Below are 24902 nucleotides of genomic sequence, written 5' to 3' on the forward strand. Positions count from 1 at the left end.
GGTTTACCCCCTCACCATTTCCTCTGTTTAAATCTTCCTAAGCATCCTGAGAGCTCAGTGCACTCTTGCTGTTACGGAAGCGCTGTCGGTACTGCATCTGACAACAGTAACTCAGGCTTTGGGTTTAGAGTAAAATGGTTTTTCTTGCATAAATGGCAACAAAACTGACTTTTTAGCCCAGCAGTTCTGGGTTTATGGTTCAGCCTGGTGTGATGTGCACACCTTTATTCCAAGCACGTGCGAGGCATAGGGAGGTGGATCTCTGTGAGTTGGAGGCTAGCCTGGTCTACATACTGGATTCTGGGACAGAAAGAGCTATGTAGAGACCTTACTTTAAAAATAAATACAAATTCAGTTTTCTTATGCATTTAAAAAAGCTTCCAGGAATCTGCCATGAATTACAAAAGTCTTGAGAAAACTGCCTTTGATTCAGTTTTCCAAATTTTTGCTTAATATATTTGTATTAAATATGTTACTGAGCAAAAAAAGGACACACGGCCACCCACCACGGTTGGTAAAGGATTTATTACATGGCTGGGGAAGGTCTTCCCATTCTAAAAACAGAAAAGCACTTTCCACACCTTACCCACCCCAGTGTTTGCAACTCTGACCCATGGCTGCAGCCTCACACTATGAACACCTTCCTTTCAGAGTTCCACACAGGGACGTCTTTTCCTCCATCCTCCAGAAATAAAACTTTCATTTCAACTCACCAGGTAACAAAGGGATATATCCCGGTTTCTGCAACATTTGGTAAGCTTGCAACAAAAACCATACATACATAGCAGCATGCTGCCTGCCAAAGACCAGGCTAGCCTGGGCAAGCCTTGCAGGAATGCAGTTTTCACATATGACAGGTGGAGCTGCACCACAATGAAGGAATCTCATTGCTCCAGTTTCAGACTCTGGATCTAGCACAGGAAATGTCTCTTGGAGTTTAGTAAATATACAAATAGAAAAAAAAATTGCCTTAAGAAAACTTCACAAATGACTAAGCATCTGAAATGTTTTTATCACAGCTTTTATATATTATAAAGCTCCCCCACCCCCAGGAGTCTTGGATGAAACAAAACCTAGTCACTGTCATCTGATCCGTGCTCTGAGCCTCGGTCTGAGGCCTCATTGTTTGAGCCCTCTGGTTCTGATTCATTTCCAGAGCCTTGGCCAGAGCCCTCGTTGTCAGACCCCTGCTCCGACTCACGGTCCGACTCTGCACTTGGAGAAGCTGGGCGAGAATCATTTTCTGAACCTCCGGAAGGGCTTCTCCCAGACTGCACAGACTCATTGTCCGACTGCTCGGAGCCCGAGCGCCTTCTTTTTCTGGACGGCTGGTCACTGTCGGAATCCTCATCCGACTCCTGTCTTCCCGACCTCGGAGGGCTGCCCGCTTCGCTGCCAGACTTGTTCTGGTTGTCATCTGACTCGCTCTCAGAGGAGGCCCGTCTATTGGGCCGCTCGTCATCATCGGAATCGCTGTTGCTGTTCCTGGGATGTCTGGAGGGAGAGGCGTGGGTGAGACACTAGAACACTCAGCAGCACTTTCTGCTATGGGTCATGCCTGGTGCCGGACACGGGGGCTCCTGTGATACATGTTTTTTGTGCTGTTCTATAAATGTGAGCTTTTCAAAAGGGCAAAGGGTGGGAAGTCTTCAGCTGACCATATCAACAAATCGTAGGCACAAAGGTGAAACACCGGCCCTCTGATGGTGGCTGAGGCTCAGGAGTCCTAAGACTGGGACAACAGGCCACTTCCTGTCCTAGGACATCCATGTCAACAGACACCCGAAGAGTGACCTCGCTGCTGTTCTAGGATTTGTTGAAGGCACCAGGTCTTCACGAGGCTGGGGTTAAGGTTCATCAGCTTACTAGCTTCTGTCCTCACGTTCCACTGGGGGAACGTGAGGCAGCAGGAGCCGGTGGACGGCCTCCCGGAGCTCCAATAGGTTAGAGCTATATGGCCACTGAGAAGCTGCCTTAGACATCTTCCACAGCTCTGGCTTCCATGACACACTTCAACACGACTCAGACCAGGAAGGGTGAGGGAGGTGAAATGCGCCACTCCCTTCAGAAGGGAAACCCTGCGGACTGCAGAAAGGCGCCTGTGCCTAGCTGGAAAGAAGGAACCCTATGTGCACTATCTAGGCCAGGTCACTCTGAGAATATGGAGATGTGACCAAGAGGACAGCACTGACATCCACTCTGAGATCCAGTCTACATCGGTGGGTCACTTCATTCACCTGTCCCAATACTCAGACCCTTTTCATGATGATTAGAATTGATGCAAATGGCACAGCAAGCTTATTTATTTCTAGTCAGATGCCTTGACTGTGGGCACAAGCCTGGCAGCAGTTCAGCCTCACAGCCCCTTCTGCACCTCTTCCACTGGCCTTAGACCCTTCACCAACAGCCCTGGGGACACAGTGAGGACAAGGGCCAACACCAGAGACAAAGAAGAGGATGCAGAGGGCTGGTGAGCAGCCACTTTGGCTTCCTACTGTTAGAATTTACCCTGGGGAAATTCTTGCCTTCATCAGATTGGGATTTACCTGCCATTAGAATTTACGGGGGGGGGGGGGCGGCGCTGTTCTTACCCTTCATCGGCAATTTTCAGTTTATCCTCATCTGAAGAATCATCACTCGATGATATAATGGCTTTGGATTTTATTTTTCCCTTCATTGAAGGAGGCAGTCGTTCTGGCTTGGGCTAGAGAATGTCAAGCATGGTCCATTAGTTGAAATTCTCACGTTATTGGGACATCTTATTAGACCAGGTTTATTATAGCAACAGAATCAACAGTCACCAAAGAAAACAAGCATTTATGTTGGAAGAAGTTGCAGAATAAGTATACGGCGGCACCCCATCAGTCTAACACACACACACACACACACACACACACACACACACACGGCTGGGGGGGGGGCAGGAAGACAGCTCTAGAACTTACAGCTTTCTTCTTCTCTGCTCTTGGTGGACGGCGCTTTTTTGGTTTGGGGCCATTTTCTGTTTCATCATCGTCAGATCCCTCTTCTCCCTTCTGAGGTCTTAAACAGTGAACATCAAGAGCTTGTTAGGAGGTTTGGACCTCCAGGACTGAGGTTACCTTGCCACCGCAGTAGAACCTTTCAATATGGATGCTGACCTCAGCTCCACTACAGCTCAAGGCACAGGGCACACAGTCTGCCGACCACTGGTGTGCATGGCATCTGCTACTAACTCGTCCCTGTGCAGCTCCCTCCTTCACCTCTACTGCAACCTGTGCTCGGTGCAGCGAGTGAGTGAGAGATGCCCTGGGTTTGGGATCCACATCTTCCCTACTCTTCCTTCCCAGCTGCCACCAAGATCCTCACCACAGCTATACTGTGACCGTCTAATGGAGTCACAATTCTCTCTCAAGGATAACCGGCCAAGAGATACGGGCAGGCCTGGGTAAAAGAGCTGAAAGGAGATTCCTGGGCAGGAAAGCTTGGGGCACCCTGGACCTCAAGACAGATGGCAGCAGGTGGTGAAAAGACACTTTCCCAACCATTCGCTCACAGCCCAGAGAAGAGCGGCTCAGTGATGCCAGGACTGCACGGTCGGTACAGCTGCCACCCAGGCTGCTCACTTCACACCCGTGTCCAAAACACAACAAGAGAAAACCGAGCATGGTGCTGCACACCCATAATCCCAGTACAGGGGCAGAGACAAGTGGATCTCTGGAAGTTCAAGGCCAACCTAGGTTACAGAGTGAATTCAAAGCCAGTTTGGGTACATGAGACCCTGCTTCAAGAAACAAAATGACAAGAAAGACAATGGTGACTGTCAGCTGTTTTCAGGGGACAAGTAGATATTCATTAACTTAAGTCTGTGGGATTGAAACAGGTTAAAGCAGGGAGTCGGTTTAGGAAGATGGAGATTTATATTACAGAAAAGCAAGGTCTCCTGACTTTCTAGACACTTAGAACATTAATGAAGACATTACCTTCTTCTCCTCTTCTTCTTCCTCTCTCCACCTTCCTCCTCATCGCCTTCCTGTTCACTGCCACTGCCTTTCCTTCTCTTCTTCTTTTTGGATACAGGGAGGTCCTCATCGGTGTCGTCATTGACAAACTCATCAAATTCGCCTCCTTTCTTGGAGCGCTAGGATCCAAGGGGACCACAGTCAGCTACTTCTAGGTAGAGACAGCACTGCTGGGTGCAGAGAACCGTACAGCGCCCTTGCAGGTCTCTACTGAGTCACACGGAAGATGGGCGTGCCTAGGCCCGAATTTCACGAGGAGTCCCACTATCTCACATTTGGGAAATATCATCAACTACCTGAGGACTCAGCACAAGGCAAACACATCTTCAATCAGAAATGCATTCAACCCATTGAGCCCACAGAATGCAGAAAAGTATTGGTTGTTCACCCTCAAGATCACATGGCTGACTGGGAGCTGTGTGTCTCTGCAGCCACCCAACATCACAACAGAACTTGATGCCAAATACCTCAACTTGGCAAAAGACCACGATTCAAAGTACAGTTCTACCGAATACTCGTTTTTACACCATGTGAAGTCAAAGAAGTGTAAGGCAACCCATCATGAAAGCAGGACCACCTGGCTTGGTGAGGTCGGCAGCAGAATTGCAAAGCACACGTGTCAAGACCTGCGCTCACCCACAGCCCCACACGCACCAAGAAGGCAGGGTCACTGCCCACACTGGACACTGCAATCCTGTGCTGGTAGAGGAAGTCACGACTCAGGAACTAAGAACAGCCAACTAACGATGCCCTTCATTTCAGAAAGCCCAAAGGCAGACTGGACGTCCAGTCTGGTCTTACCCGCCCTCCACCTCCGCCTCTTTTCTTCTCCTTTGTTGCTTCAGTCTCGCCAGTAAACATGAGGATATTTTTGGTCTTCTCCACATACTGGGCCCGCTGTTCCAAAAGCTTCTTTTGCTCTTCCTTTTCTCTGAGACGTTTCTCTTCCTAGAAGGGAGTATGGGGACTTATCAAAATGCTCTGAAAGTGACCAAACCACCAGAGAGTAGACAGAGGACTAGCTCCTAACAATGTGTGCACGCACCTGCTCTTTGAGAAGCTTCTGTCTTAAGAGCTCCTTCTCCTGCTCCTGCTTGGCCCGCAGCTCCCGTTCTTCCTCATCCTGCTTGCGTGCTCGGGCCACATGATACTGGGCCTGGCTCAGTAAGTCGGAGCACTGCCTAACATTTCAAATGCAGAGAAACAGCATGGCAGTTAGGACACCTGCCTACTTAAACCCATGCCCATGCATCAACTGCGCTAAAGTTCCCCAACTCAGGATTCCTGTCTTGATTCAATGACACAAGGTGTGTAAAGCAAACAAGTATTTCTCAGCAGGGGGTGGTGGCTCCCCGGAGGATCCTCAGTTCTAGCCTGGCTGCAGAGCAAGACTCTGCTTCAAAAGGACAACAGAAAGAAGAAAGAAAAAGGATTTGGCTACAACCTAAGTACTTACACTCCGTCAGTTTCCTCCAAGTCTGAAAGGTGCTATGGGGAGGGATGCCTCAAGGAGAGGCAACAAGTGACCCCAGAAGGCCAGGAATCACCGTGTTATGGCAACACTCTCCTGAGTATTTGGTGTGGACCAAAATAACCACTTCCCACAAACCCACTTGTGTGTAAACAGGCATTACCTGGCTTCAGAGGCAGCAAGAGCCAAATCGAATCTCATTTTATCTCCTACTTTACTCAAGTAACTGAAGTATCTAAAAGGAAAAGAGAAGATATTTCACTAATCCTATCATTAATACCCTCAAGGTTTAATAAACAGAAGTCCATCAAGAAAGGCAAAATATATTTAATACTATCAGTAAACAAATAGTAAGTTTACTAAGTATCAGCATCGTGGGTGGGGCTTAGGTCAGGACAGCGCTCATACTTCAGATGAGGTAAGAAACATTAACAGAGAGGAACATAAGCACAGCTGATCAATCATAGATGTGGGGTTTTCATTTTAGCACACACTGAATTGCTAAGTCCTATAAGGTTAAACACATTTGAACTGCGCTGAATAAATCTGGTAAGCAGTAAGTGGTAAGATCTTAATCCTAGCTTATGAAAACCAATATTCCATAGAGACACCAGCACAAGTGGAGACTAAATAGTTCATATGTGTAAAATGCTGGCTCGTACTGCTGAGAGGTTAATGGAAAATCTAGGGCAAGCCCGCAGCTAGCCAATTAGGTCTAGGGATCAGGCTTCCAGAGCTCAGCACAGCAGCACTCTGCTTGGAGTTGGGCGCCACCATATGGTAGTTGTGAGCTTTCCCTACACTAACCTGGGCTAGACCCCCAATGCTTGCTCTCCACCAATGGTTATTTTTTGAGGGAAGTCAATTTTTTGTGTGTCTTTTGAGACAGTTTCACCTAAAAGCCTTTCTTCTTCAGAACTCTTACCGGTGTGCAAGCTCCAGCTCTTTCACAGCATTAAGGACTTCCTTCAGATTACTTTTTTCATCTTTTAGGACAGAGGTAGCTAATCTTTGCAAGACCAAGGCCACATTAAACATCAGAACCGTATCACTGGGTGCCACATGTCTGGCCTGTAAGCAGAAAGCAAAGCAATAACTTCTTATGACTGAACAGCACAACAGGCATGCTAACATGTAGGAAGCAGGCAGCGGGCAGGGGCGTGGGCGGGCAGAGTCCTGTCACCTTCAGCAGAGTTTGCTTGCACTCCTGTAACTTGCCGCACTTGAAGAGGGCCCGGGCCAGGTAGAGCACGACTTCAGTGTTCTGGTGCTTATAGAACTTCCTGAGGCAGTTCTCATACTACAGAATGGGAATGGTAGTTAGAGACAGCCGGGTAGAAGTCTATTTTCATGCTATGTCAGATTTCAAAGCAGTTTTAAGACTCTGAAAAGATACTCCACTCTGGTTAATTTTAGAGAATAATCTGGACTTGACTACTGACATTTGCCAGTATACATTTTTACAACATAAAAATTTGACCACAGAAAAACTGGATTCAAAGTAGTTTTTTCACTTGAAATTTGTACCAATGGAGAATGGAAGGGTAAAGAGACTGTCTGTCTGTCTGTCTGTCTGTCTGTCTCGCCTTCAGCACCCTTTCTTCTATCTTTAGGACAGTATCTAGAATCCAGCTGCCCAGCACTATGACAAGTTATATTCTGGCTCCCGTGTGTGACATCCTTTAACACCGTCCTCTTGAGATCTGTGCAAACTAGTGGCAATGAGCAGAGGAAGTTATTTAGTTAATTTCAGTTCATTTGCTGCTCAGAGGCCAGAAGAGGATGTCAGGTATTCTGACCTATCACTTGCTGCCTTACCTCCTTGAGCTGGGACTTCTCATGGAACCGAGAGCTTGCCACACACACACTGCCCCAGTGACCCTCTTGTCTAGCTCTGACCGCAGTGAGATTACAAACAGGCATGGTCAGACTTTACATGGGTATCTGAACTTTTAGGTCCTCACGACTATGCAACAAGTGCTCGCACCGAGTCATCTCCCAAGCCCCCGGGGCTAATTTTTATTTAAACGTGACACTTTTTAACCACGAGCACACAACCTGTTACAGGCAACTGACAAAAGTAATTTCATGGGAAATGGTAAGACAGTTTTCCCAGGAATATCCCTGATGACTAAGTTGCATTTCTAGAAGGCAGTGTTGCTATTCTGCAGATTGGGATGGTTTATCACCCAGCACCCACAGTCACGTGGTTCATAACAGCTTCTAGCTCCAGGAGATCAATGCCTTTTCTCTGGCCTCTTCAGGCACAGACAGACAGACAGACACACACACACACATGCACATGGCATACTTTCATACAACACACACACAAGTAAAAGTAAATCTTAAAAGGTAAATCATTTAAACTGGGTGGCTGTGGTGCACAACTTTAATCCCAGCACTCTCAGGCAGAGGGAAGTGGATCTGAGTTCAAGGACAGTCTGGTCTACAAAGTGATCCAGGACAGCCAAGGATGCACAGAGAAACCCTATCTCAAAAACCAAACCAAACCAACCAACCAAACAAAAAAGATAAACCATTTAAATTGAGGGCAGTTGTATGAGGCTATAATCCCATGTACTTGGGAGGCTGAAGTGGGAGGACTCTTAAAAGATCAGCTAGGGCAATACAGAGAGACTGTTAACAATAAAACAACAAACAAAACAAAACAAACCATTAACAATAAAATCACTTAACATTTCTGAAACTGGACTCACTTCAGGAACTGAAAGAATAAACACTAAACCCTGCTGTTTAGTGGACACTTGTTCTTCATGCTAGTGCCTTGTTCTTTTCATATTAGATCCTCACAAAATCCTGAGGTTAAAAGACCCCCACACTTTACAGAGAGGGAAACGGTCAAAGAGGACACTTTCTGGGGTGCACTCCTGGCACTGGGACTCACATCTCCCTGGTTTGGTCATTACATGGTTACAAACTCTGAACAGACAGTATCAGAGGAGATCTCAGAAGTCCATGACTGGCCCGAAAGACATGCAAACATCTGGAGAGGCAAAGACTTTACCATCTGAACGGCGCTGATGTACTGCTTCTGCTCCACGTAGATGTGTGCTAAGTTCAGCCACACATCACTGATATCTGCTGTGGCTTCTCTCACTTGGGCAAACACATCACGAGCTTCACGGAAGTATCCCTTGTGAGCCAAAACTGCTCCTAAAGTTACACAAAGGCTGACATTGAGAATGTCCTAACCTCTGCCAAAACAACTGAAAGTCCAATAGTAAAACAGCACTAATTTCACCAATCACTATGAACCAAGGCTTCTAGTTACCTATGCCATTGGCAGCATACAGGTTCTTGGCATCATTTCTGAGGACTTGTTTGTAGATGGCCAGGGCACGGTCTTGATGACGCTTTTCCTATAAGAAAGAAGAATTACTGGAAAATTCAACAAGGACACAGATAGCAATCTTGCTGAAGGAGACAAAGGGGATTACCTTTTCTCGGTCTCGGGTTGGCTGGTGCAAAGTCTGGAGCCACACATTGCCAAGAGCCAGCATAGAGTAAGTGTCACTCTGTGTGGCTGGCTGCTTTAATATCCTCTCAAACTTCTTCTGGCCTGGGCCCCACTCTTGTTTTGCCAGATGAAGGTTACCAATCAAAGACCAGGCATCAGGGTGATCCTATGTAAACATAAAGAAGTAAACTTTCCATCTGAGATCTGAGAAATAAGTCATCTTACAATAGCTAATAGTTGAAGACGTTTACAGCTACACTACAATGGTGGTTTTCACTGTGAATTCAGACCGATTAGTGAGTTTCAAGATCAATTTAGTGTCCTATCAGCATACAATGCGCAACAGAATGGAAAGAAGTAAAAACAACAGTGGTCTGCCAGGCCGTAGGAGCAGATAACAACTTGTAAACCTGTCTTTCAGTCCTCTTCCTGGGAGCCACAATCAGAACTGAAATCACCTACGGAATGCTAAGACACTGACTCTGGAAACATTCTCGGCAGGCCACTGGGCTGAGTGCAGGTGAAAGGCCAGGACACACACCAGGAAGGGAAAAATAGGAGGGAAATAGTTCTATATATTAAAAAAAAAAAGGGTGCTGATTATAACATGATTAATTATACAAACTATTATACTCTTTTTAAAAAAATTTATTTATTAATTTTGTATACAGTGTTAGTTTCCATGTCTGCCTACATTCCAGAAGAAGGCATCAGACCTTATTATAGATGGGTGTGAGCCACCATGTGGTTGCTAGGAATTGAACTCAGGACCTCTGGAAGAACAGTCAGTGTTCTTAACCTCTGAGCCATCTCTCCAGCCCTATGATACTCTTTAAAGTCTTTAATAAGTGAAACAAACAAAACCAAAACAAGCCATTAAACACAGATGCCATGGATTAGAAACATCACAGCTATTACACGGACAGATTGATTTTTCAGGTAAAAAGTGAACACCACCAACCTGATTGATCTGAAGGGCTTCCTTAAACCAATCTGAAGCTTCATAGAAGTTTCCTTTATCTCTGGCCATGGCTCCTAGGCGCAGATAGCCTGAAAGTGCACATTTAATTCATCTTCACTATCTCAGGTCTAAAGGGATCCTAACACCAAAGTCTTCCTTTCGGAACAGTCATGCTGTGTGACTGCTTTCAGACAGAGGAGAGAAAAGCCTCATATATGAAGACACATGACACCTCACTGTAGCTAGGCAAAAGAGAAACTGCACCACTAGATCAATCTTTCTTTTTTCCTTTTTCTCTTTCAAGACAGGGTCCTACTATGCACCTCTGGATGGTCCTCTGGAGTGCTGGGAGTAAAGATGTGTGCACACACCTGGCCAGGACCACTGTGCACACAAACACTGATGCCCTGTCAAGCTGCTCTCTGAAGCGGCTGCTTGGTCACCACCAGTATGGGCATCAAGTAGTGGATGATCCACACCTGGGCTGGGTGGAGCAGAGCAGCCTAAGGTTTCACCACAACACCCAGAATGGTGCACAATTTGAACTCAGGAGTTATTTATGGAATTTTTCATATAGTATTTTGAGAGCAGACTTGAGTATAGGCAAAATGAAACTACAGAGAGTGGAACCTTGGAAAAGAAAGACTTGCTACAAAGCATATATAGGTTAAGTTAAAATGTCAATAATTTATAGTGCCCGCTGTAAAAACTCAAATTAGTACATTTTAGTAATAACTATTTCAAGAAAAAAAACTACTGTGTTACTATCACACAATGTAAAAATGTTGGTGCAAATTTAAAGAAGGTAACTTACAAACTATGCCTGTTATAAAACATGCCAGGGGCTGCAGCTGGCTCATTGAGCAGAGGCACAACCTGCCACTCAACGCAGCTCAAGAGGCTGTTGCTGATCCTTTTATTTTCCAGTAAATGAAACTGCACCTTGTTTTATTCCACTTTTTGAGACAAGGCCTCATACATGGCCACGGTGGGTCTCAAACCTGCTAGGTAGGGGAGCTGGCCTTAAATCTCTGATGCTCCTGCCTCTGCCTCCTGAGCACCAGTACTACAGATGAGAACTGACCCCTCAGGCTGCATCTTTTTTTAAGGAGACAGATTTGTCTTAGAGAAAAAAAGATTATTAGACCTCTTAAAAAAAAGTTATTGATTTTAACAAAGACTTTCTTTTCTAAATAAGTTTTCTGTTACTAAGAGAATTTAGGAATTTTATCACACAAAAGAAGCTTAAAATTCTTACAGTCAACGTAGTTAGGGTGCTCTCGTAAAATGTTTTTGTACAGTTTCTCTGCTTCGTGGAATTCACACATGGCTTCGTAGAGCCTGGCTAAATTGTAGGACGTGGTAACGGAGATGGCGTTGTAATAGTGTTCATCATGCTCGGCCTCTGCCTTTGCACGGTCCAATGACGCCAGGAAGTATTTCTGTGAGGTAGAAACGCGTTGTTATTGGATACGGCTGAGCAATATCCAGTGCCTGCAGCCTGGTCAAGCATAGAGAAAAAGGAACATTTCTGTTTTCCCACCTTTGCTTCTCCGAGGTTCCCAAGTCTAAAATGGAGGGCCCCAACATTATTCAGGATCTCAGGGGGGACATCGGCCTGCACCTTCTCCTGCAGGATGCGGGTGGCTGTTCCATAGGCTGAGAGGGCACCCTGCATTTTTACAGAGGACAGAGTAAGCTTTACTCACAGAACAAAGAGAAACACATCATTTAGGATATGAAAAGTCGACATCAATACCTGTATATCAGTCTGTTCTAAGATCTGAGCCAATTCAATCCAAGCTTCCACATCATCAGGATACTGTTCTGTGACCTTCTTCAAATGGCCCTAGGATAAATGAGATCATTAAAATGATGCTGTCAAAGTTTAAAACCAAGCAAACAAACCCTGGCTACTACAATCTGCTCATACTCCTGAGGCTCAGGGCAGCTAAGGTTTACAGCATACCTTGGCTATGTCTCGTTTCTCCTGATCTTCTGAAGCAGCATAGAGAGAGCCAAGAATTTTCATGGTTTCGTAATTGTTGGGGTAAGCTTTCAAAACTTTCTCAAAGCACTGAGATGCATTCTCTTTGTCACCTCGATAAATATACATTTGTCCCAAACCAAAAAATGGTAGTACAAAGGAGGATGACGCAAACTGAGTGGCTTGATAGTAGTACTGAAAGGCTTGGTCATAGTCTTCCTGATAAATGAGAATAAAACAAGACAAGTAACAGGTACAAAAGTGGTCAGAAAACTGAAATCCTGTAATTAAAAGGACTAAATATTTAGAAAGGTGCTAATGGTCTTACCTGAACATGGAATGATCGAGCCAGCTGGTAGCAGCTTTCTGCCTGCATAGCCTCCACCTCTGTGTTGTGGAATGCATGGAGAGCCAGGTGCTGTACTTTACTATAATCCTGAAGTTGATGGCCAGAAAAATCAATTGAGTGATGTCAGAAGATTGCTTGAATAGTAGTTTATTTTAACTGGTAACATTTCATTAGCCATAAGGTATATTTTCATCTTCTCCCTAAATAGTTAAACTTTAGCACTGTCACAATTATAACCTAATGCTTAATGAATAATCATTATGCTTCCATAACTGCAAGAAGTAAAGCATCAAACAGGACTGATGCAGTATTAAGTCTGAGTTCTTAGGTCACCCTCAATTTACTCATCAAGAAAACAGACACAGGATAGAGACAGCTCAGTTGGTAAGAGTTATGCAGTCATGGGGACATGAGTGCAGGTCCATCTCAAAAAACGAGGTGCGAGGGGCTAAAGAAATGACTCAGTGGGGCTGGAGAGATGGCTCAGCAGTTAAAGAGCACTGAGTTCAATTCCCAGCAAACATGGTGGCTCACAACCATCCATAATGAGATCTGGTGCCCTCTTCTGGCCTGCAGGCATCCCTGCAGGCAGATCACTATATACATAATAGATCTTAAAAAAAAAAAAAAAAAAAGAAAGAAAAAAATGACTCAGCAATCAAGGGAACTTGCTGCTCTTGCAGAGGACCCAGGTTAGGTTTCCAGCCCCACATGGTGGCTTACAACCTTCTCTAACTTCAGTTACAGGGGATCCAATGCCCTCTTTTAATCTCCTTGGGCACCAGGCACCATGTGGTGCACATACATACATGCAGGCAAAACATTCATAAACACAAAAGATAAAAATAAATAAAATCTGTAAAAAAAAAGGGCAAAGGGTTATAGAGGAAGATATCTGACACCAAACTCTTGCCTCCACACAACTGTAACTGTGTACTCATATGCACATGTTCAAGTGCACACACATGCACAAGGAAGGGAGGAAGGAAGAGAGAGAGGGAGGGAGAAGGGGGGGGGGAGGTGAGATCACACTACTTACCTCGCAGGGTAGATGTGACCATTACAGAATTAAGTACTGGGAATGCACTTTTAACAATGCTTGGGATTTAGTAAGCACTGAGTATGTGAGTAACAACAGGAACAGTACAGTAGCTCATATTAATAAAGTTGATATATTTTGTCAACTTTTACCTAAATTGTTACACAAGTATTTTAAATTTAATAGTACAGTTTAGTCCCTGATTCCAATAAGGAAGGTTAAACTTCCCTGTTCATTGTGTAAAGATTTTGTCATCGGTGAGTGAGAGAGACATTTTCTTCAACAATATTCCTCTGGTAAGCTGCCCATAAGCTTGTAAACAACCCCTCACCCAAGTTGCTACAAGCAATACTAATTAGACTCATGGGTCACCAAATATAAGACAAAAAGTCAGAGGGACTAATCGGAAAGAGGAAGAATCAGCAGGAGGGGATGAGAGGGAAACGGAGGTATAATTGTTGGAATTATATTCATATATGAAAATGTCAAGTGAAACCCATTATGTATGATTAATATTGCTAATAAAAACTTTAAAAATGAAAAACCTTTAGCAGTAGTATCTTGGATTTGGTATTCTAAGAAATATAAAATAATACTGCTGCTTCCACAAAATTGTTGGAATTAATAGGCGGGATTAACAGGTAAAAATAAAGAGACTCTGGTGCGCATACAACAACTATAGCCAAATTCTATGAAGCAAGCGCGCCCCTAACTGGGCCTAACACAGCACCTGTTGTAGTCTACATGCTATGTCCTGACTTCTCCAAAGGCTAAGGGTCTCTTCAACCTCTGCCTTTCCTCTTCCAACTACCCACACCCAGTCTAACACAGGAGCTTCTGCACTGTGGTGAAATCCCCCTTTGCCACTTGATCACATCCTTATTTCTCAAAGAGCAGAGGCCTTTATGTTCACATTTACATGAGCTTACATGTCTGTTTCTTTGAGTGCAGAAAGCAGTCTTACTTATCTTACATCTGATCACAGGCTGCACACAGTGCAAAGTGCCAATACATAATTAAGTCAGAGAATGAATAAATGTGTGCTCATCCCTGGCAACTAATACAAACTCTAATTTGGAAATAAAAAAACAAAATGACATTTTCAAATTTCTTCCCAAGTAAAACAAAACTCATGTACTCACTATACTCAAAAAATCAGATTTAAAAATCAAATAAGTGATTTTTTACCTTCTTGAAGAAAAAGTGGTTTGCCAAGTGGTTCAGTACCATAGGGTTGCTAGGGTCGATAGTATAGGCTCTGGAAAGAAGCTGCACACCATTTTTGATAGAATCAGCCTAAAAGAAAACAGTGTGAGAGTGGAGTGAAAGCATCTCGTAACGAGCCCTGTCCAGCTTGCTCTAGCTTCAACAAACAGGTCCCACGCCTGCAGTTCAACACCACAGGACAGTTTGCTATTCTTCATCGAGGATGTAAAGTTCCAAATAAGGAAGTCCCAAATTGTTACAATTTAGTTTTTCTTAACAATGTATGTTTGGTGCCAGTCTTAACTTATGCTCACTCTGAGGCAAAGGACGGAAAACATTTTAAAGACATTAATTTTTATTGGTATGTATGAACATTTTGCCTGCATATGTGAATAACTTGTGTCTACAGTGACTGTGGAGGTTGGATGAAGGAATCAGATTTTCTGGAGCTGTGGTTATAGACAGTTGTGAGCTATATAAGGGTGCTGGGAACTAAACTCAGGTCTTCTGCAGGAACAGCATGTGTTCTTAACTGCTGAGCTATCTCTCCAGCCTCCTTTTATGATTTTTTAACGTTCATTTGTGATGAAATCCCCATTTGAATCTCAGTATTTGATTTTGTGTGTGAGCATGGGGGTGTGTGCGCCACTTCTCTTTCTTACGCAGTTCTTGCTTAAGGTTGTCTGATTACTAGTCCAGCCCCGCTGTCTTCTTTATATGGCGCCATTTTACCTTGCTAAAGGAGCACAGCTTCCTTCCTTTATGACACAGGGTCTCACCATTTATCTCTGGCTGGCCTGGAACCTTCTCTGTATACCAAAATGGCCCGAGACTCACAGGTCTGCCTACCTCTGTGTCCTGAGTGCTAGGACTGAAAGTATGACTCACCATGTCTGGTCTCAGAACAGGTTTTGTAGTCTGTGAGACCTTTTGTTTTTGGAAGAAAAGCTCCCTTCCCCTTTTACAATCCCAGGAGATAAATCATGATTGAGCTAAACTAGTCAAGATAGTCTATTCTCTTTCTCTAGAGACTAGCTAAGGCAGAAATTTTTACCAGGAACAGTGTCTGTTTTTGCCATTACTACCGTGGGACGGTACTGACATTTAGCGGGTAAAGGAGCAGAGGTTGGTAAACATTCCACTACAGAGAGGATGCTTACTCACGTAAAGAATCCTGCAGCTCAACTGTCAACAGTGAAACACCGAGAAACACTGGCAACCACTTGGACAATCAAATAAAGAGGTGGGACAGGAACCACCCTCATATATCAGTCAGAACTTCTGAGAGAAAGCTTAGAGGAAAGCCTCTTGCTTCCTTCCCTCCTGTGAGACTAAAGGCAACCTGGGGCTGCAACAACCATCTTAGAACTATTAAGTGACAGACATAGGGAAAAGTTACACATTAAGGCGGGGCTGACATAAAGTTCTTGAAAATCTCTGAGTCTGGTCATAGCCAGAACCTGGAAACAACCGAAATGCCCCTTGACCGAAGAACGGATAAGGAAAATGTGGTACATTTACAAAATGAATTACTACACAGCAGAAAAAAAAATAACATCTTGAATTTTGCAGGAAAATGGATGGAGCTAGAAAACATCATTTTGAGTGAGGTAACCCAGACACAGAAAGACAATTATCACATGTACTTACTCATAGGTGCTTTTTAAACATAAAGCAAAGAAAACCAGCCTACAAATCACAACCCCAGAGAACTTAGACAACAATGAGGACACTAAGAGAGACTTACATAGATCTAATCTACAGGAAAGTAGAAAAAGACAAGATCTCCTGAATAAATCGGGAGCATGGGGACCTTGGGGGAGGGTTGAAGGGAAGGGGAAAGGCAGGAAGGGGAGCAGAGAAAAATGTAGAGCTCAATAAAAAAAAAAAATCTGAGTCTGACAACATTGTGGTATCAAATTTGAGACCTTAGACACTGGTTTAGTAAAATATAAAAATGTTAATGTTTTAAGTTGAGTGCAGGTTTCTTACTTTGTCAGATGCATTCCAGACAAATTTATGGGCCTGCAATCTTTCATCTGAAATTCGAAACTTCAAAGATCTAAATCTATTTTTGAGGGGTGTAGGGGTGTGTGTCACATGTACATGCGTGCTGGTCGGATAGCAAAATCCCGTGGCAGGGACACCTTACCTAAGCTGTGAGGCTATCTTCACATGGCTATGCCGTAGAAATGTGCTTACTTTGGGGATGGTGCCTGCAGCAAGGCACATTTCCTTATCTACCACCTGAAATCTTGATTTCGAAAGCATAGCTTGTTCTACAGACCTAGATAAAGGACAGTAGGCCCAACAAACCCGGAGCTAGAGACTATCTTTCCTCTCATACCTCTTTATTGTTGAGTTCTAGAACAGCCAGTCCAACCAGTGCTCCCACACACTTAGAGTTGAGTTCCAGCGCTCTGCTGAATGCCAGTCGAGCCTTCTCCAGTTTGTTAAGTTTGACAAAGCAATGGCCCATTCCTAAACGAACTTCAGCTAAAAAAATAAGTAAAATCAAGTCATTTGTCTTGTCAACCTAGGATACTTTAAGAGTTCAGTTTCCAGTACCTGGACTTCTTAAGAACTGTTGGCCTACCACACATTTGATTTCACTAGTAGTTAGACCATACCATTCCAATCCTTCTCTCCTCTTATGGGAACCACTCTTACCATACAGCAGAATAATTGTAATACTGGCATTCTTCCTATTATGTAGCACCCACTGCAGTAAACCAACACCACTGGCTCCATTTCTATTTAAAAATTATTATGTGCCGGGCGATGGTGGCGCACGCTTTTAATCCCAGCACTCGGGAGGCAGAGGCAGGCGGATCTCTGTGAGTTCGAGACCATCCTGGTCTACAGAGCTAGTTCCAGGACAGGCTCCAAAGCCACAGAGAAACCCTGTCTCGAAAAACCAAAAAAAAAAAAAAAAAAAAAAAAAAAAATATTACGTATACGTATGTGCACGCACGCACGCACACACACACACACACACACACACACACAAACACACATGAACACTGGTGCATTCATGAATAACCCCGGTATTTAAATAGAGAATAAAAAACCCATCAAGAGGGGGCTGGAGAGATGGCTCAGTGGTTGGGAGCGTTGCCTGCTCTTCCGGGGGTCCTGGGTTCATTTCCCGGCGACCACATGGTGGCTCACGACCATCTGTGGTGAGGTCTGGTGCCCTCTTCTGGCCTGCATGCATGCACGCGGACAGAATATTGTATGCATGATAGATAAATAAATATTTAAAAAAAAAAAAACCCATCAAGACCTTCAAGCTGTGTTGAGTACATACAGCTGCCGTCATTCACTTCTGAGCTATGCTGATACATCTACCTTATTTCAAGATCATAACGGAGCACACATATGTCTCTCCCTAAGGCAACACTACACTGGGCATGGGATCCAGTCTCATCTGTTTGAAGTGATAGTACGGCCTGTCATTTTTCCTGCATTATAATATTTTTCCTTTCTGGACCATTCTCAGACATATTCAAACATTCAACCATCTTACAGAAATATTTCTTGTTTTCATTCCAGCTAACTCCTGTTCTTCCTGACAAAAGACTCCTCAACTGATGAAACACTTGCTGCCTCCAGTTCTTTTCTGACATTTCCTCTGGCATCCACTCTAGTGAGATGCATGCCTACCATTCCAGTAAAACTTTTGATCAAGATCACTAGTGATTTGTATTCTGCTAAATCCACCATCAACCTTTCAAGTCTAAAACTAGTTTCTCTTGGATTGTTTGCCAAATGTACTAAAATGTAACTCTACTCTTAAAACTGATTTTTGTTTTTTGTTTCAATCAGCTCTCCTTTCTTTATGATTTTTTTAAAAAAGGATTTATTTATTAATTATATATTACAGGGTTTCTTCCTGCATGTATCCCTGAAGGTCAGAAGAGGGCACCAGATCTCTCATTACAGATGGTTGTGAGCCACCATGTGATTGTTGGGAATTGAACTCAGAACCTCTGGAAAAGCAGTCAGTGCTCTTAACCTCTGAGCCATCCCTCCAGCCCAGCTCTCTTTTCAAAATACTAGAATGTAACCACATGTACCACTCACCATTACCACCCCAGCTGTGAGCTTTAATAGTCTGTAACGTGCACAACTGTGCACAGGAGCCTTCTCCCAAGTCCACAATACCTCTGGTCCTTGCCTAGCCGCCCTACATCCTACTTGAGTCTGCATCTAGTTCAACAGTACTCTTAAACATAAATCAGATCACACCATTCTTCTGCCCACAGCCCTCCAAGGCTTCTTATCTCTGTCAAAAGCTTGAAGTCTCCAATATAATCTCAGATGCTCAACATGAAAAGCATTGTGCCCAAATGTGAGCTCATTTCTTACTACTTTCCATCCATCTCCACTCTGGATACACTGGCATCCACAGTATTTCTCACAACCTGCTCTGCTCTTTCCGGGATAATACTCTCCCATCTATCTGTATTGTCTCAGAGCCTTATTTTGTTTCCAGTTCTCAAGTCTCACCAATACCTTTCACAGTATCTATGTTTCTCTGGAATTCACTGGAATGTAAATTAAATGAGAGGGCAGGAACTTTTGTCTTTGGGTTTACTGCTGCATTTTCTGCATAGAACAGTTCCTGGCACATAGCTGATATACAACAAAAATATACTAAATGGAAAATATTTGGGAAGAAAGTAGCATAGGTTAAAAATATGATACAATCTGCCATACAAGTTTTTTTGGTTGCTTGTTTTGATTTTGAGATAGGGTTTCTCTGTGTAACAGCCGTAGTTGTCCTGGAACTCACTTCATAGACCAGGCTGGCCTCAAACTCCCAGAGATCTGTTTCCTCTGCCTCTGTAGCGCTGGGATGAAAGGCGTGCGTCACCACTGCCCAGCCAGGTTTTAAATCAAATAAAACATCAAGAAAAGAAAGAATCTTGTGTGTTGGGGGTGGGGCATAAGGCTGATACTGGGTGTCTTCCTCGATCCTTCTCTGTTTGTCTATGCAGTCTCTCAATGAAACCGGAGCTCACCAATTCTGGTGACTGTAGCTAGCTGGTTTGTGCCAGCATCCCATTTCTGCCTCCTCAGTGTTGGGATTACAGATGGCTACCACACTTGCCTGGCTTTTCCACGGGAGCAGGAGATACAAATTTCAGGCCTTACTCTTAGGTAACAAGTACTTTTTTCACTGAGCCATTTCCCCAACCCCAGAACAAATAACCTTGATTCTGTCACTACATTACTCGTAAAATATCTTTTTATATTAATTTTCAACATTTTAAGTTGGATCACTAACAGCTTAGAATTAAAATTTTCCCTTACCTGGACATCCTGGGTTAGTACGCAATGCTTTTTTATAGTAAGCAAGAGCTCCTCTATAATCCTTCTTGTTAAATGAAATGCAAGCTTTCCCTGTGGTGATTTAAACACACACACACAAAAAAAAAAAAAACCCACTATCAATTAACGAACACAAATCTGTTTTACACCTATTTATATCTCAGTAAGAAATACTTGAAAGTAGTGAACTAACATATTAAAATGTGTTTTCCATAGGTTGTGCATTAATTTAGTTCTAAAACTCTTTATGTAAAATAACAATATAAATAGCTAGCTTGTAGTTACCTATGAAAAGATTATTTGTTGACTCTCTGGAAACAAACAATAACTTAGTCTACTTTGTTTTTGATTGCTGTGATAAACACCTGGACCAAAACAACTGGGAGAGGAAAGAGCTTATTTTAGCTTATAGTTTAGTCTATCATGAAGGGAAGTTAGGGCAGGAACTCCAAGTGATGTGGGAGTCCCCTCTGTGTGCTGTGATTACCATTAATGAATAAAGAAACTGCTTTGGACCTATAGCAGGGCAGAACTCAGATAGGAAGGGAAAGCTAGGCTGAATGCTGGGAGATAGAAGGGCGGAGTCAGGGAGAAGTCATGGAGCCACTGCCAGAGTCAGACATGCCGAAACTTTAGCCAATAAGTCACTGTCACGTGGCAATATACAGATTAATAAAAATGGGTTAAGTTAATATAAGAATTATCTAATAAGAAGGTAGAGCTAATGGGCCAAGCAGTGATTTAATACAGTTTCTGTGTGATTATTTTGAGTCTAAGCTAGCTGGGTGGCTGGAAACTAACAACATCCCTTCTTGCAACATCCAAGGAGAAGTCTGGAGGCAGAAGCTAAAGCACAGGCCATGGAGGAATGCAGCTTATTGGCTTGTTTCTCCCAACTTGCTCAGCCAGCTTTCTTTTTACCACGCAAAACTACCCACCCAGGGGTGGCATGGCTCCTCTGTCAATTATCAATCAAGAAAATGCCCTACAGACATGCCTACAGGCAATCTGATAGAGGTTCCTTTTCCCATTTGACTCTATCTTGTGTCAAATTGATAAAACACTAACTAGGACTCTATATAGACATAAACACACACACTAACTTATTATATTCACATAATGTATATGCATATATATAACATACATATATATTACAATATATAAAAAACACATATTTTATAACATATAATTTATAAACAAAAGCTCTGACAAATTCTGACCAACTAGATTCCTACTATATATCTATAACATACACATACATTATAATTTAATATATATAAAACACACACACACACATAAGCTAACAAACTAGAGATTCCTCAGGTCCCTGCTGAGGAACACTCACCAAGAAGGGCTGGAATATTGTTTGGAGACTGGTTAAGTACGAAATGAAACTGTGCATCAGCTTGATCCATTTTGTCACCTTCGAGGAGGCAGAAGCAGGCTCTTCCCAACAAATGGTTCTGTAATATACAGACTTTACTAAGACTAGAAACATTTACCAAATGCCAAGCAAGCACAGAGGGCAGAAGCACAGCATTCCTCTCTTAGTGGCCAGCATAACTACCATGAAGACAAATGAGAAGCTTACCCTGAGATGCAAATCTGTGCTGGTAACAATGACAAAACAAAGGTCACAATTCTTAAAATCTGCTTGAAACTCACCTAAGAACACTGGGATTATGGATTTAACATGTACATATATACTAAATCTGTCCAGATTTAACAGTACAAGGACTAATACAATTCTGATTTTAATAAAACCTTCATGACTATATCAAGTTATTTTAGTAAAAAATCTTTTTACAAAGAATTTGCTACACACATATTTTGCTTTCATGTGGTATTTTAGGCTCTCATAAATTCAGACAAATTTGACTTACCTGATCATACATAATAATTTTATCAGCCATTGTATACAACAAGGTTGCCTGTGTAATAAGGTCCTTCTTATTGTCTTTGTTCTTTTCTTTCCGAGCTTGTTGCACATAGTAAGCTGCCAATGTATCCAAGCAAGTCATCTGGTCTTTCTCATGGTCTCGATAGTCCAAGTTGCCATCTATCCGTGCTGCTTCCAGCAACTTTACGAACTCTTCCGTTTTCCCTTGCTTGTAGTACTCCAGCTAAAGGCAACGGATGAAATTAATATCACTAAACATGTGTCCACATACAAAAACTACACAAATATTTACAGAACCTTTATTTGTAAAAGCAAAATTTGGAAGCCAACTATTGATTAACAAGTCAATAAACCAGCTGTTGTATATCTCTGGGATGAAAAGAAGTAAGCCACTAACAGCTACCACAACATAGATAAATCTCAAAATAATTATGCTCAAAGAAGCATGTCCACCAAAGGAATACGCACTGTGTGATTCCACTTCCTTAAGACTCTAAAAAATACTTAGCAACAAACATGCAACTAGTGGGGCTGGAGACGGCTCAGGGGTTTAAGAGCCTGGCTGCTCTTCCAGAGGTCCTGAGTGAAGGCTGGAAACAGAAGGGCTGGGGAAGAACAGTGGAAAGAACTCTGGGGCGATGGTCACATTCACTGCCGTCACAGGTCCACCCAGACTTAATACTAAATGGTACAGTTCACACATAGTTTATCACAGGCCAACTAGACTTGAATAATGCTATTAAAACTGAAACCACAAAAGATATTTATTTCTGTTTCTCATCTAGTAACAGTTTAACCCCAGCACTGAGGAAACAGAGACAGGTGGGTCCTGGAGCTTTTTGGCTAGTCACTCCAACTGAAATGGGGAGTTCCACGGTTAGTGAGACCTATCTCAAAAACAATGTGGAGCCAGATGTGGGTGGCTCACATATTTAATCCCAGCATCTGAGAGGTAGGGCCAGATGGATCTCTACTGGTTTGAGGCCAGCCTGGTGGTCTATATAAGCTCTGGGCCAGTCAGGGCTATGTAAAACCTGTCTCCAAAACAAAAAAGAAACAAACAGAAAATGTAGACAGCCAGTGTTGACCTCTACATACAAACACATGCATACACCATACATACTACCCTCACCCTCACAGTAAAGAATAAATAGAATCCTAGCTAGGGATATAAATTGCCTAGCATGCTACAAGAGACTTCTCTAAAACCAACTTGAGCTCTGGTTTTAGTTCTAACAAAAATTACCAGTAACTTTGGGACAGATGAGTAACCTCCCTAGGCATCTATTTCATGGAGCTACATGCCATTAATAACAAATTCTACCAATTAATCTCTAGGTGACAGAAAAACTTGACTCTTCTAGCCAAAAAGGCAATGTCTGTCAGTAATGCTACTTCTTTGTGTATCCACACGAGAATGGAAGACACTTTTTATTGTTTTTTATTTGGAAACAGTCTCAATATGTAGCCTAGAGTAGCTTCAAACATGTAATCCTGCTTCAGACCCTAAAACACCTGCTTTTAGAAGTATGCCACTGCACCCCACTGGGAAGAAACTCTTTGAGCAGATGTTTCAGGAAACAAAAGCACAGACAGACAGAAAGAACTATGATAAATTATAGTCTGCACAGCAAAGGAGTCAACAGAGTGAAGGAGATGGCTTACACAAAATCCTTGCCAGTCTAACAACAGAGAATTCATCTCGAGAATACATAAAGAACTCAGACAACCACAAACAAACACAAGAATAAGTAAGCCACTCAAAAACAGGCTAATACTGTGACAGATACTTTCCAAAAGGTTAGTACAAACTATTAAGGACATAGAAAAAATGTTCAGCATCTTTAGCCACCAGGAAAGTGTATATGAAAAGTATACTGTGAGCTGGGCACGGTGGCACAAACCTACAATCCCAGCACTTGGGAGGTGAAGGAAGAAAAATCATGAGTTCAAAGCCAGCCAAACAGCAGGTTTGAGGCCAGCCTGGCCAATATGAGATTCTGTCCCAAATAACAACAGCATTACCCTAAACAACAACAGCAAACAAATCAGAGGATTGAAAGATGTTAAGAGCACTTGCTGCTTTTATAGGGGACCTGGGTTTGGTTACCAGCAAACTGAATGGCAACTAACAACTGTCCATACCTCCAGTTCTACAGGGTCCAATACCCTCTTCGGCCTCTGAAGGCATCAGGCACACATGTGGTACACAAGCAAACATGCGGGCAAAGCACTCATACACATACAATATGAATAAATCTTTAAAAACAAAACAAACCCTCCAAAAATAAAAAATTAAATTTTAAAAATTATATATGGAGATACTATCTCACCCTAGTTAAAATAGCTATATTCAATAACAACAACAATGTTGGTAAGAACCATCTATACCACCTCTAGTCTTATTCCAAAGATAATAAAGTAGAATATATAAAGACTACCTGCACATTCAAAAAAGAAGTAATTTATTTATTTTTATTTCATGTGGATTGGTGTTTTGCCTGCAAGTACATTTCTGTGAGGATACCAGCTCTCCTGGAACTGTAGTTACAGACAGTTGTAAGCTGCCATGTGGGTGCTAGAAATTGAACCCAGATCCTCTGAAAAAGCAACCAGTGCTCTTTTTTTAAAAAAATATTTATTTATTTATTATCTATACAATATTCTGTCTGTGTGTATGTCTGCAGGCCAGAAGAGGGCACCAGACCTCATTACAGATGGTTGTGAGCCACCATGTGGTTGCTGGGAATTGAACTCAGGACCTTTGGAAGAGCAGGCAATGCTCTTAACCGCTGAGTCATCTCTCCAGCCCCCAACCAGTGCTCTTAACTGCTGAGCGATCTCTCTGGTTCCCAGTACATCCATTTTTAGTGTGGCACTAACACAACAGCCAATCTATGGAATCAGCCTAGCTGTCTATCAGTAGATAAATGGTAGATATACCATCCATAAGAGAGTGTTATCTGGCCAGACAGAATGAATCATGTCATATCCAGGAAATGAATGGAACTAGAGGCGTATAAAAGGGTAAGCATTAGCCGGGTGGTGGCGCACGCCTTTAATCCCAGCACTTGGGAGGCAGAGGCAGGCGGATCTTTGTGAGTTCGAGACCAGCCTGGTCTACAAGAGCTAGTTCCAGGACAGGCTCCAAAACCACAGAGAAACCCTGTCTC

At 43.0% G+C, this 24902-nt stretch overlaps 1 protein-coding gene across 1 annotated transcript in view; it reads right to left on the reverse strand.

The window, feature by feature from the left end:
- Positions 1–506: 506 nt before the first annotated feature.
- The window catches only part of Ctr9 (CTR9 homolog, Paf1/RNA polymerase II complex component), a 27245-nt gene continuing 2849 nt past the window's right edge, over positions 507–24902 (reverse strand). Inside the window, exons 3-25 of the mRNA XM_050163382.1 lie at positions 21713–21952; positions 21175–21292; positions 19812–19901; positions 16840–16988; positions 14475–14582; positions 12227–12334; positions 11881–12117; positions 11671–11760; positions 11455–11583; positions 11170–11353; positions 9912–10000; positions 8931–9116; positions 8765–8852; positions 8498–8646; positions 6656–6772; positions 6398–6543; positions 5636–5707; positions 5047–5182; positions 4803–4949; positions 3963–4120; positions 2946–3042; positions 2592–2704; positions 507–1494 (exon numbers count right to left, since the gene is read on the reverse strand). Coding sequence (XP_050019339.1) covers positions 1074–1494; positions 2592–2704; positions 2946–3042; positions 3963–4120; positions 4803–4949; positions 5047–5182; positions 5636–5707; positions 6398–6543; positions 6656–6772; positions 8498–8646; positions 8765–8852; positions 8931–9116; positions 9912–10000; positions 11170–11353; positions 11455–11583; positions 11671–11760; positions 11881–12117; positions 12227–12334; positions 14475–14582; positions 16840–16988; positions 19812–19901; positions 21175–21292; positions 21713–21952 — 3372 coding nt within the window. The 3' untranslated portion in view covers positions 507–1073. The remainder of the gene's footprint in view (positions 1495–2591; positions 2705–2945; positions 3043–3962; positions 4121–4802; positions 4950–5046; positions 5183–5635; positions 5708–6397; positions 6544–6655; positions 6773–8497; positions 8647–8764; positions 8853–8930; positions 9117–9911; positions 10001–11169; positions 11354–11454; positions 11584–11670; positions 11761–11880; positions 12118–12226; positions 12335–14474; positions 14583–16839; positions 16989–19811; positions 19902–21174; positions 21293–21712; positions 21953–24902) is intronic.

The sequence above is a fragment of the Alexandromys fortis genome, unplaced genomic scaffold (assembly GCF_014885135.2).
Source record: "Alexandromys fortis isolate MF-2015 unplaced genomic scaffold, M_Fortis_MF-2015_v1.1 scaffold_129, whole genome shotgun sequence".
NCBI classification, from domain to species: domain Eukaryota; kingdom Metazoa; phylum Chordata; class Mammalia; order Rodentia; family Cricetidae; genus Alexandromys; species Alexandromys fortis.